General features: G+C 39.7%; 1 protein-coding gene across 6 annotated transcripts in view; it reads left to right on the forward strand.

Annotated features, from left to right (window-relative positions):
• Positions 1 to 11,628, forward strand: part of RBMS1 (RNA binding motif single stranded interacting protein 1) — a 150,208-nt gene extending 138,580 nt beyond the window's left edge. For all 6 annotated transcript variants that reach the window (XM_087734029.1, XM_087734031.1, XM_087734030.1 and 3 more), the window contains exons 10-14: positions 1,862 to 1,912; positions 4,063 to 4,173; positions 4,848 to 4,928; positions 6,216 to 6,300; positions 9,117 to 11,628. In XM_087734029.1, coding sequence (XP_087590155.1) covers positions 1,862 to 1,912; positions 4,063 to 4,173; positions 4,848 to 4,928; positions 6,216 to 6,293 — 321 coding nt within the window. In that variant the 3' untranslated portion in view covers positions 6,294 to 6,300; positions 9,117 to 11,628. The remainder of the gene's footprint in view (positions 1 to 1,861; positions 1,913 to 4,062; positions 4,174 to 4,847; positions 4,929 to 6,215; positions 6,301 to 9,116) is intronic.
• Positions 11,629 to 12,867: the final 1,239 nt, after the last annotated feature.

Here is a 12,867-nt window from a genome sequence, read left to right on the forward strand (position 1 = left end):
CTATTAGTTTACCTTTTAATCTTTTAATTTACCTTGTCATGCAAAGTTAGGCATCTGTGGTGGGTTGACTCTGGCTGGATGCCAGGTGCCCACCAAAGCTGCTCTGTCGCTCCCCTCCTCAGCTGGACAGGGGAGAGAAAATATAACGAGAGGCTTGTGGGTCGAGATAAGGACAGGGAGAGATCATTCACCAATTACTGCAATGGGCAAAATGGACTCGACTTGGGGAAATTAGTTTAATTTATTACCAATCAAAATCAGAATACGATAATGAGAAAATAAAAACTAAATCTTAAAACACCTTCCCGCCACCCCTCCCTTCTTCCTGGGCTCAACTTTACTCCCGATTTCTCTCCCTCCTCCCTGCCAGCGGTGCAGGGGGATGGGAAATGGGTGTTGCAGTCAGTTCACCACACATTGTCTCTGCTGCTCCTTCCTCCTGAGGGGACTCAGACTCCTCTCACTCTTCCCCTGCTCCAGTGTGGGGTCCCTCCCATGGGAGACAGTCCTCCACGAACTTCTCCAACATGAGTCCTTCCCATGGGCTGCAGTTCTTCATGAGCTGCTCCAGCGTGGATCCCTTCCACGGGGTGCAGTCCTTGAGGAACAGACTGCTCCAGCGTGGGTCCCCCACGGGGTCACAAGTCCTGCCAGCAAACCTGCTCCAGCGTGGGCTCCTCTCTGCACGGGGCCATGGGTCCTGCCAGGAGCCTGCTCCATCCAGCGTGGGCTTCCCACAGGGTCACAGCCTCTTTCAGGCATCCACCTGCTCTGGCGCGGGGTCCTCCACAGGTGGATATCTGCTCCACTCTTAACCTCCATGGGCTGCAGGGGGACAGCCTGCCTCACCATGGTCTTCACCACGGGCTGCAGGGGAATCTCTGCTCCGGCATTTGGAGCACCTCCTGCCCCTCCTTCTTCACTGACCTTGGTGTCTGCAGGGTTGTTCCTCTCACATATCCTCACTCCTCTCTCTCCGGCTACAATTGCTGTTGCGCAGCAACTTTTTTTTTCCTTCTTAAATATGTTATCCCAGAGGCGCTACCACCATCGCTGATGGGCTCAGCCTTGGCCAGTGGTTGGTCCGTCTTGGAGCCGGCTGGCATTGGCCCTGTCGGACACAGGGAAAGCTTCTAGCAGCTTCTCACAGTAGTCCCCCTGCTGCCAAAACCTTGCCACGCAAACCCAACACAGCATCCTACCTCAATTATTTGGATGGTCAGTGGTTTTGGAGAGAAAACATGCTAGTTGCAAGAGCAGGAATGCTTGTCACAACCTTCTCATCTTCCTGTGCTTTGGGAATAACATACCGCAATGTCTTGGAGAAGAACAATTCTCCGAAATCTTTTCCTTGTTCCTGGAACAAGATTCCAGCAGAATTCCTGGAGTCTTTTTCCCTTGTGAAAATCCAATAACTTATTTTATTCTATCTATCTATTTTATCACACTAGAAGGCAAATGATGCTATACCTTCTGAGATCCCAATTACTTTTCCCGAAAGGAGTTTCAAAGACAGAAGGTGCCTTCTTTTTCAACACAGCAGAAATCTCTCATGCATCTGTTTGAACCCTTTCAGTGTACTTGATAAAGTTTCTGAGACCTGTACTAAAAACATAGGATACTGTTCTGAAAGGTGTATGTGGTATATTGTCTCCAAATCTTGTTTCAGATTTACAGGTACAATCAATACACTTTTCATAGAAATCAGTGTTGCTCCACAGAGTGACTAATGGCATTAAAAAGTGAATAAATAAGGGAGGGGGCTTGTTAACATGATTTATTAAATTATTACTGTATCTCAGTTGGAGTATTCAGGAAAAGAATGACTAAAACAAAAAATAAAATACTGATTCTGTTCTAGGTTCAGAGTCCTTCTTGGATGCAGCCTCAACCATATATAATGCAGCACCCCGTAAGTTTTTATGCTTCTCCGTTGTTACCGATTGTATAAACATACATACTTTAAACAGCAGGAAATAGGTCAATTCCCACCCAATTACTTTCAGAGTTTTGACAATTGCATCATGATTAAATCATGTATCAAAATGAAAAAAGAAACAAAGATGGTAACCTGAATTGGGACCTCATTTTATTAGGAAAAATAGAAAGCTGCCTTCAGGGTATTGAGGTGATGAGGACAATTAGAGTTACCAAGTCAGCATCCTGAGGAAACTTTTTCTTTTTTCTCCCCCCCCCCCCCCCCTTTTTTTTTTACTTAGATGAAAAGCACTTTGCAAATGCCAATGTTTTACATACTGTTTACCTATCAGGAGCTGGAATTGAAGACCCAATGTTTTAGAATGGGTCTAGAATAGTTCAGACTGGATAATTTGTGAAAGACAGATGGATGTAGTGATATAAATGACATTATGGGCACTCACTTGAGAAAACCTGCATAGCTTGTTCTGGCTTCACCGCTCATGAGTAATGCTAGTCTCCCTACACTTTTGGCTGTGGCATCTGTACCAGACTGTCAGGCGTTCTAATCTATGCTCTCCCATGATATTTTGCTTCTTATCTATGTCATTTGCCAATTAAGTACTATTCTGTCTGAGACTTACTAGGTTTCTTGAGATGAGCATTACAAATAACAGGCGCTTTAATATATGCACTCCTGTAGTTAACAAACAAGTCTGTTTCCAGATATAGAAAGGATATTGTCTTGACTTTAATTAACCTCTCCATGCAGATTATAGAATGTAAATCTTCTTGGCAGAATATTTTCTTCTTGTGCATGCAGAGAAGGTGGTACTGAACCAGAATGCCCTCTCACACACTTAATTGTTGTTGTGTTTGTGTTTTTTGATGTTAAACACATGCACACAACTGTTTTTAACTTTTCTGTCTGTCAACACAGATTTTCATAGAAAAACATCTTGCACATCGTGCTGTGAAAGGCACAAGTTGATACGTTATAATGCTATAACGTGTATTAGTTCCACAGGTATACGAGATGAGATTTCACAGTTGAAAATAAAGATCTAGATTCCTGACTTGAGTTCAGTTTTGGCCTGCGCAAAGACTGGTGCTGTCTTGCTCATTTGCTTTGCAGAGAAGTCTGCAGTCTACAGACAGGAAATTCTTTTAGTGTTTGATGTGCCTGTGACTCATTTCATCTACACTGATCACATGGTTGTTTTTCCAACTATACTCTGCACGGTTTTTTTCTTTTCTTTTTTCTTTTTAAGGATTAGTTATTGATTCAAAATACTGGCTTTCAGTACACTGCAATTATTTCTGTTAGTTTTGAGCCTCCATCAATTTCAATCAATAATTCTGCAAGCATAAGTCATGCAAACTATTTGGAAATGTGTTTTTGTAGAACATGATTGGTAAAATGAGATTTGTTGATAACCACCTATTTCAGATTACTCAGAAAACCTTACGAGTGTACCCTCCATATTTAGGAATCTCAAGTGTTTAAAAATTTGACATGTACTTTTTGTGAAGTTAACAAAATGGTACAGGAGTGATAGAAAGGTCATCACAGTAGCTAGTATTTAGGCAAAGAATCAGCATTGCTAACCCACTCTTCTAAAGTGTGTGTGCTAATGAAACCAGCCATTAAGTAGGCCAGCTGTCTTGAGTGTGAACATCGCATGTGACGGGTAGAATTCTCCTAACACAAATGTTGCTCCAAAGCCTCCATTCCTAAAGATGAGACAAAAATTTCTTCCTAAAGCCTGAAATTCCAAAGCTTAAGCTAAGTGAATCTATACCTGGTAATGTGTGCAGATTTTTGCTTTAAAGTGAGCATCTGGTTAAACTCATATTTTACAAAGTGTTTTCAGCAGGTGTCTCAAGCGCTTTGTACATCAGTTGCGTGTACAGTAGGAAGTCAATGCAGTTCTTACCCCATTACCAAACTGTGCAAAACGCATCTGCTTGAGGAGAATATTCAGAATGCCCCAGACCTGCTCCCTGGGTCAGTGCCTGAGATTAAGGAAAGTTCTTCTGGTATACCCCCTCGGAAGGACAGCCCATATTTAAACTCTCAAATCAAAAATGTAATTAAAATCTGAGTGTTGCCGCGACCATTTCTTTCTTTCTCTGTTTTAATAGGGTGCTGTACTGACTCCCTCCATGGACCACACCATGTCACTACAGCCTGCATCGATGATAAGCCCTCTGACGCAGCAGATGAGTCATCTTTCATTAGGCAGTACTGGAACAGTATGTAGCAATTTAATACAAAATAGAACTTACAGAACTAGAAAATACTGCATGTAGATCACAGTGTGCATGTGCAGCTTGCATGTAGAAAAAAAGTAATCCTTTAAGTAGTCTTTCATCCAATAAAATATTAAGAACTGTCTCCATTTTTAAATGATATTCAGCAGTTTTTATTCAGTCTATTAGCTGACCAGAAATTGGAAATGAGTAAATAAAAATAGATCAAAGCAAATGAAAGGAACCCAGGAGGTAACTCCAGAGTTGTATTGAAAAAGAAAGAAGAGTTGTTTTTACTCTTCAGGAGATCAGAGTTGCAGAAAGTAATACAAAGTGTGGAACAGAAACTAAACCAGAAGAAGAAATGCAGCCTAGCTTCTAAACTGAAAGACCCTTCTTTTCTGAGCAGGTAGAATTAAGAAAATAAAATATGATGCTCGGGATTAACAGAGAAGTCGTCCTTTACCTAGTCTTTGAAGTCTAAATTTGAGTTTTCTCAGAACAGGTATCTCACTTTTCTGAAAAGCCTATTGATTTCAGACACGAAAGTCTTTCTCTCATGTATATTGCTTTAGGGAAACAGTCAATATCTATTAAACAATATCATGATAGGTATTTTGAATACTCTTAAATTTACATTGGACTTCAACTCAACTTAATGGACTCTCTCTTTCTAGTACATGCCAGCCACAACAGCTATGCAGGGAGCCTACATACCCCAATATACACATGTCCAGACAGCAGCGGTTCCTGTTGAGGTCAGTATATTTTGTAAAGGACCAGAGATAAGAGACATGAATATGATATTAGTTTGGTTTGTTGTTTGGTTTTTTGGGGGTTTTTTTGTTTGTTTGTTTGTTTTCCCCTAGGAAAACTACTGTTTAAAGCCTGACATTGTAACTGTGAATGTACTGTGAATACAATGTATATTAAAACCATTATTCTCAACTAATATAACTAGTATTATAACAAAGAATGACCTGTACTTGTAGCAGTACAGTACTTGGAGCAGTCTTCCATATGAGCATAGCTCTGATGAACTTTGTGTTTTGTGAAACCTAACTTCCAATAGGAACAAGCCAGAGGGTATATTGTAGTTTTGATCTTTCATTTAGTTTTCCTGTGAGCAAACTTCTCTGCTAACAGACCGTGATTGTAGCTTTTTGCAAAGAATCCCGATTCTACCCTGGCATCTCAGGATACCATATATCTCAGGATACCATGCATATTTGCCTAATAAACCCCTCTGCAAGTCCAATTGAAGAGCATAACTCAATGGGAGACAATAGTTTGTCTACTATTTTGACTTACCATACAGCTTTTCATAGGTCGGTACTTCTTTAACAGAGGAGCTAGACAAGGTATGCTGCAGCTGTTGTATTCAGAGTGAGCGCTAGACAGTCTCCTCCAGAGCCTGTAAGAAAAAACATTTCATTTCAAAGCCTATTTGTCCAGAAACTCCAGAACTTGTTTGGTTCAGTTTATGCATCTGCCCATGTGGGTCAGAGAAAGACTTTTGGTAGTTAGCTGATTGCACTGTCTGCCAGAGCACTATCAGCTGAATTAATTCCCTGGTTCGCGGGGGTCTGTGTGCGAAGTCCCAGCTACAGTTCGTTGTGTTGCCTAGTGCCAATCACACCACGGTACTAAAAGCGATAGTGTTTGTACATGTGGTAAGTAGGTCTCATTCTTCTTGCCGCCCCTCAGGAGAGGGGCAGAATGCTCTTTTGCATTTGCGGATAGAAAATATACTAGCAATTATTTGCTCCCTCTATGTATGTATTTCTATAATGTCAGAGGTTTTTTTAATTATCATCAAAGCAGCTGGAGAAATACAAGGTTTGCATGATCATTTTATATCTCTATTTGCTGAAATGTAAATCAATGCAAAGTTAACACATCAAATTTGGAATACCCGACTTGAGAAATGTTAGCAAGATTTTAGATTTTAAGACTGTCAATCGTATGAGTCACATGGAAATACAGATTGCAGATAATGCTGCCTGATTTTGTGTCTCACGTCCTGTCTTCTGTTTTATTTGCAGGAAGCCAGTGGTCAACAACAGGTTACAGTAGAGACGTCCAGTGACCATTCTCCATATACGTATCAGCAAAATAAGTAACTGTGAGGTAGGGGCTCATCCTGTAACATAAAAGATGTAAATTCAAAGATATTTTATTTCGTAACTTGCAGTACCCTGTATTGAAAATTCTTTTTTTATATCATATAAATAACACTGATAATATCTGGGGACAGGCAGTGAAGTTAATTTGAACTTGGCCAGAGTTAGAAGCCAGGAAAGGAAGCACAGGTTCCAGAAGTGAGTTAATGAATTATGAGTAATAGTGTTTTAATAATTTCTCTATAGCATAACTATATTATGTTGTATTTTAATTTGTTCATCTTGGCAGCATGCTGTATACAAGAATAACAATGAATTAGTGCGCAAATACTAGAATCACAATGCTAAAGGCAACTGTATTTATACGTATAATATCCTCTAGTTCTGTGGTACACGTAAGATTTGGAAGCAGCTCTGCGACTAACTTACAAACCACAGGCAGGGGGGTGGTCTGGTAGAAATCCTTGCTGACCCTTTCTCCTGAAGACTTCCCTGCTAGGAAGAAGCAGTTTGGTCCAGAATTTTGTCAATTAATTTTTAAGCCACGTCCTAGCTTGGCTTCTAATTCCAGAGTTGTTTTACTTTCCTACTCCAGGTTTCCTCTGGTTTTGCTTGTATGGCCTTTCTTTACTAACCAATCACTAGCCTTACCTGAACTCTTTCCATGCAAAATTTTTGCTTTCTCTAGATTGCCATCATGAAAATATCGTTTGCTTCTCCATCTTCCATGTTTTAAAATTCTGGATTTTAGTTGTTCCTTAACTCATCTTTTTTGGAGTGCTTTGTAAACCAGGCAACTTGACTACAAATTTCTTTTTATCATATTTTGTAAGACCTCATACTCAAAAATTCTATTTAGCTGCAATAATGTGCTAGAGGCCATCTTAGAAGGGTTTTTCTACAGCCCTCATGGCATTTATTAGATACTCAAAAATCATAAGCAGCTATGTTTGAGGAACTTCTAATTGTGTGATATTCTCCCTAAAATATTTGCTGTTACCTTTGATTTTGCAGGTCAGCTGTGTTATTTGACAACACCGCTGTCATCCCCATTATTGGCATAACAACTTCTTATACGTTCAAGAATGTAAAGATAGAAACAAACCAATGGGGAAACTTAGCACATTCAACAGATGGCACACTCTGCATAGCGCAACATATGACCTGTGTTTATTATTGTAGTCTGGCCAAATGCCGGCATCTAGAGAAAGCCTACATCCTTGATTTGCATCCAGGGCAGGGAGAAAGCAAAGCCACAGACTCTTCTCGTTATCCATTTCCTGGTGTTAAAATCATGGCTCCTGCATGTTTCCTATGCCAAGGCTATTGGCTGGTGTTAACTGCTTTTCAAGGAATTATTTGTTTTGCCTTAAGTCTCCCCTGTGGGCATGTAAAACCTCCTTACCAAGAGATCTGTAGTAGACAGCGAAGTGTAATCCTGCATGTCATCTCCCCGTCCTGCCTCTCTCCCCCAGCCCGTCCGTACCTTTCCCATAGGGTGGGGCCAGGCAGCAGGAGCAGCATTTAGTCTCCTGAAAGGATGAGATATGTTGCCATCTGAGACACATTTCGTAACGATGACTCTGTGTAGAATATCAAGCTCTGTGAGCAACTCTGTGTGTCTGCTGTAAGCCAATCCTCCACATATTTTCTTCTTCAGAGAAGTAGTTACCTGTATTTATATGCAATAGGAGCCAGTGAAATCTATGTCAGCAATGGCTATGGCAGTGGGCACGTGGGGAAGGTTAATATTACTCAACTGATTTCAGACTCGGAGTATGGCATTTGTTATTTCTATCCCTGGATCTGTTGGTACTTGTCATTTTTCAGACAGGTGAAGGGGAGGGAACTGACAGTTATTTCTTGCCCTAAATACAGGGAACGCTGCGGTCTCTTAATTGTTGTGGCTTCGTTACTATTGTCAAATTGAAACTTCTTTCTAAATGCACATGCAGCGCTTTTGGGAATGTCCTATTAAAAGTCAGTATACATATTGCCGTAAATAAGGGGTAAATGACAACTAGCACATTTGCACAAGTGGATGCAGTCAATCAAATACACAGCATCTTTCCTTTGACAGCTACATTTAATAACTTTATAGCTTCTTTTCAAAAAGTTGCTACTATGTGAAAATAGTCAAAGGGACTTGTAAAAAAAAAGTTATATTCACCTATAAATGTACAAACCTTGAAATACCAGACTTTATCTTGCCTTGAGAAATTAAAAAATTGTCTAAACTTTTTTCATTAGCTGGGTATTTTTTTAAACCCGTATGGCAATATAAGCCAATACAGTAAATTGAGAAGTCTTCCTTCAAATTTAATGAGCCCTGAATTGGTGTTAAGTATTAACCATCATGGAGGCACAGTAGCTGTCTCTGTGTTGGCTGTTGTAACTTGTACATCGTCTCCCTGAGGCTGCACCGGAAGAAAGTTGTGTTCCTTTTCCAGAGATCAAAAGCCTTGGAGATGCCGCAGGAGTAAGCTCACACACTCAACCACTTTTGGTCAATTAAAAGGAAACAACAATAACAAAACAACAAAGAAGGAAATAGCTTTGAATGCAGTCTTAGGGTTCCCCAGTGGGAACTCTGCATGCTGAACAGGTATTAGAGGGGGAAAATACAATACAGAGAGCTTTACCCTGGGAAGGGCCGAGCACCTGTAGTGCCGCCTGTCTTACTTCTCAAATTTGTACTCAGATTGACTTAGTCTTCTCACAGCTGTCTAAAATAGGAAATGATTTAGTTTTCTGGACAGCTACATTAGAAAAAAATGCATGCAATTGTAACTCTGCTCTAGCTCTGACCTTTCTGTGTTACAGATGTCCAGTGTTGACCTGGCCTGGAGAAGGGTGCAAAGGCTGAAACAATCATGGATTTTACTGATCAATTGTGCTTTAGGAATTATTGACAGTTTTGCACAGGTTCTTGAAAATGTTATTTATAATGAAATCAACTAAAACTATTTTTGCTATAAGTTCTATAAGGTGCATAAGAAAAACCTTAAATTCATCTAGTAGCTGTTCCCATGAACAGGTTTATTTTAGTAAAAAAAAAAATTTTTATCAAGTGTATGACGCAAAAAAAAAATATTCAAATTTCTGGGTATGCACAGATGACCACGAAGACTTATTCACGTGCATGACAGAATTTGTGTTTTGGTTTATTTTTATTTTGTTTGTTTCTTTTTTTTTTTTAATTGTATGAAATGGGTTTTCTGAAGTTTAAAATAGTAAAACATCTAAGATGATGTTCTGTGCTTGCAGTGTGTGAGTGTTGCTTTAGTGCAGTGTTGCAGTTATAGTGTCTGGTCTTTTAGCTTTCTGTTTTTCTTTTAATGTAGTGTGAAGTGTCTTATCCTTTTCTATAAATTCCAATTTGCCTTAAATCTTTCAATGCTGTAGCTGTTTCAGTACGTAGTCCAAACTAATGGTGTAGAATGCTTTGACCAAATGAGCTGGTCTATTATGCCTTGTAAAACAGCAGCATAGGGCTTTTAAAGGTAGTCAATAAAATTGCTGAAAATTTGGCTTTTTTAATGTGTAGTAAGTGTTTTTAATGATTTTTTCACATAATATGTAAGGTAGTGAAATGCAAGAGGGGAAAAAATGTTTTGTGTGAAACACATTTTCTGATGGGGAAATTTTAATAGGATAAATTGTTTGTAAGGCCATATGCCAATAGTTCCCTCTGGTAGTTTGAATGATTTAGGAACTCTGCTGTATGATGCAATGTAAAATCTTTTTTTGCCTTTTTTCAGAAACTAACTTGATGTTCTAGTTTTAGCATAGGTAGAGTAGGGAGTTTGGGGTGGGGATATCACCGAATGTTTTTGTCCTTCCTTTATACTAATGATAGTGCTTTAGGATGAGGATTGTGCTGAGACTTAGCAAACAGAGAAGTTGCTATTACAGCAAAATGGCAAAAGCTAAAGGACTCGTTTTCAAACATACGCTGAGATCTAAGTAGAAGCATAATTGATTGGGTACTAGCTCTCTATAGTAGGTAAATAAAAATAAAAAGACTTGGCACTTTTAAAAGGTAACTTTACCAAAGAACAAAGAGCCAGTAACCAATAATTCTGATTTGTCTCAGCATTACGTCTTCTGTACTCTTTTATTTTTGCCGGACCAGTTTGCGGTTAGGAGAATGTGCCTTTTTTGTACATTTGCATTTAGGTTTTATAATTTTAATTGATGTATGGACACAAAAGCATGAAGGAAGACTTGGATCCAAGCAGTGCCACACTTTACATCATCACTACAAGTGTTAAGTGTAAAGAAAACCAATTTTGAAACTATGAAATTCCTGATTCATAAATACACAGTTATTTGTACTTCACATATTAGATAATTCACTGCTACTAAAGCTCTTTATTACAATTGCATATGTTTTAAATCGAATGATAAATTAAGTTGTCTTCCAAAACTGTGTACTTCTCTGGTCAGCTGTATATGATCAGTTATCTACCTCAAAGTTTATTTCCTTTTGTATTGGGACAGGTTGCTGGCCCTCCCTGTTTCCACAGACCAAATCATCCTAGCTCAGGAGCTAGGGCTAAGCAGTTGTTTCTTTCAAGTATTTTTTAGTTTTTAAATTTTGTGTGAGTATTGGAGTATAGATGTCGGTGACATTTCATAGTTTCAAAAGTAAATTGCTGCTCTGAGAAGTGTAGATTCTAGTGAAATACATAGTCATAAGAGATGTGTTTTTGTTTTTTCTTTTTTTAAAAAGTTGTGGTATTATTGGTTCTATGCTCCCTGGAATATTACTGCTTTGTAAAAGTCCAGACTTCCTGCAGCACCTTGCCTGTATCTGGTAACTTTCCAAACCTGGATCTCTCACTACTTGATATTTTTGCGTTAATTAAAACTGCAGTATGATAGCTGTGTTAGAGGGAGGGAAGAGCTGCTGCCAGAAACGTCTGAACTAAGTGCCATACTCATTGTCTGGGTAAGATTTGGGAAATTTAACCTCTGTACATAAAGAAATAATCAGTTACTTAAACATCACATAGTAGACAGCCATTAAATTATAAAAAATTAATTTATGAAGAAAGACCTTTTGTACAGATTGAAAAAAAAAGATTTTCATAGAGATATCTATATGATCAAGAGAGTTAATTTTTTATTTTTGTTTTACTAGTGCCACAAACTTGCCAGTGGTAACTTATTTGTCCGGTTCAAGATAACTCTGTAGTTTTGTTTCCTAGGACTTGTTGTTAAACGCCAAAAGACATTTTTGAACTGTAAATTTGATTAGATTGTTAGCTTTTTTCTGTTTTATTTCTTTGAAAACTTTTGAATAAAAAAGATCCAAAAAAACGAAAATGCATTGCCTTTTTCCTTCAGCTGCTCCTTTATTGGGGGAAAACCCAAACAGGTTATGGTAAAACCTCTGCGTTTATTTTGAAGTGCTCAGAGTTGCTTTCTGCTTTACAGTCTGGGTTTTTCCCTCCTCTGTCTTTCGTTAAAATCAAATTGTAACTCTTTCAAGCCACATTACAAAGTCACCTATTCTTTCAGACAAAACAGGAAAAGACGTATGAAAAATACATGATGAAATACCTGCTTTGAATGCAAGAACTCTGTTGTTCTGTGTGTCAGCCCACACTGAGAGCTGTATATAACCAGGCCTGCACACTGTAGTTGTAAATGCAAGAAGTAAGGGTGGAGATGGAGGGTCACTTTGGTAGTTCATAGCATTGAATTGCTGCCCAAAAGTCGTTTCGCCTTCCCAAGTGTCCTGGCGTTGGCTGGCATACCCAGTTCTGGAGAGCAGAATACTTCACTTGAATTAAAAATTATCCCAAGCATTTGCCTTCCAGTGGCAATCTTTGAGCATTTTATTTCTTTAAAGATGATCTCGGATTTTATTATCCTTTCGGCAAGATCACCACTGCCGATGGTGCGTATCAGATAGAGGACTGCTCTGCCCAAAGTAAGGCTTGGAAAAGATAGGGAGTAAAATATGAACTAGTGTGTCTCCTCAGCCAAATGCTTTTCTAGTTCCACAGTCTTCAACATAGCTTTGTATTGACACGTATGGCAGGAGAGGGGCCTTGACCTAGTCGTGGGCACCCCAGGGTGCACCCAGAGGCAGAGAGCAGTGACTGGGTGATCCAGTGGGCTGCTGCGCCTTGTCACCGGTGTTGGATAGGCAAAGGGGAGGCTCGCTCGCCGCAGGCTGTGCCGCCCTGGAGAACTCTCCCCCTTGAGAGACAGTCCTTTACATTTTACACCTGGTTTTTGACATATCCCAAGGGCTCCGCCAGCCCCGTGGCAGGCCAGGCAGCCTGCTGGGTGGGTCGGCTGGGGTCATGCTGCACGCAGTGCGCAGCCCCAGCTTTCTGTCGCACGATGCTGATGCGAGATACTGAGAATAAACGTGTTTCCAGGGGAGCTAGCGAAAGGGACTCACCTAGAGGTTAGGATACTTGATTTACATTAGCTTATGCAATAAAGACATCCTCGACAATGATGGCTCTTATTATTAATGAAGAGAAAAAAGCCTCACACTGTATGCTGCTAAGCGCATTTAGACTCCTGTAACTGAAGAAATGCCATTTTACCA

Source organism: Nipponia nippon, unplaced genomic scaffold (genome assembly GCF_047370975.1).
Source record: "Nipponia nippon isolate SJK-2023a ecotype South Korea unplaced genomic scaffold, ASM4737097v1 scaffold_5, whole genome shotgun sequence".
Taxonomy (NCBI): Eukaryota; Metazoa; Chordata; class Aves; order Pelecaniformes; family Threskiornithidae; genus Nipponia; species Nipponia nippon.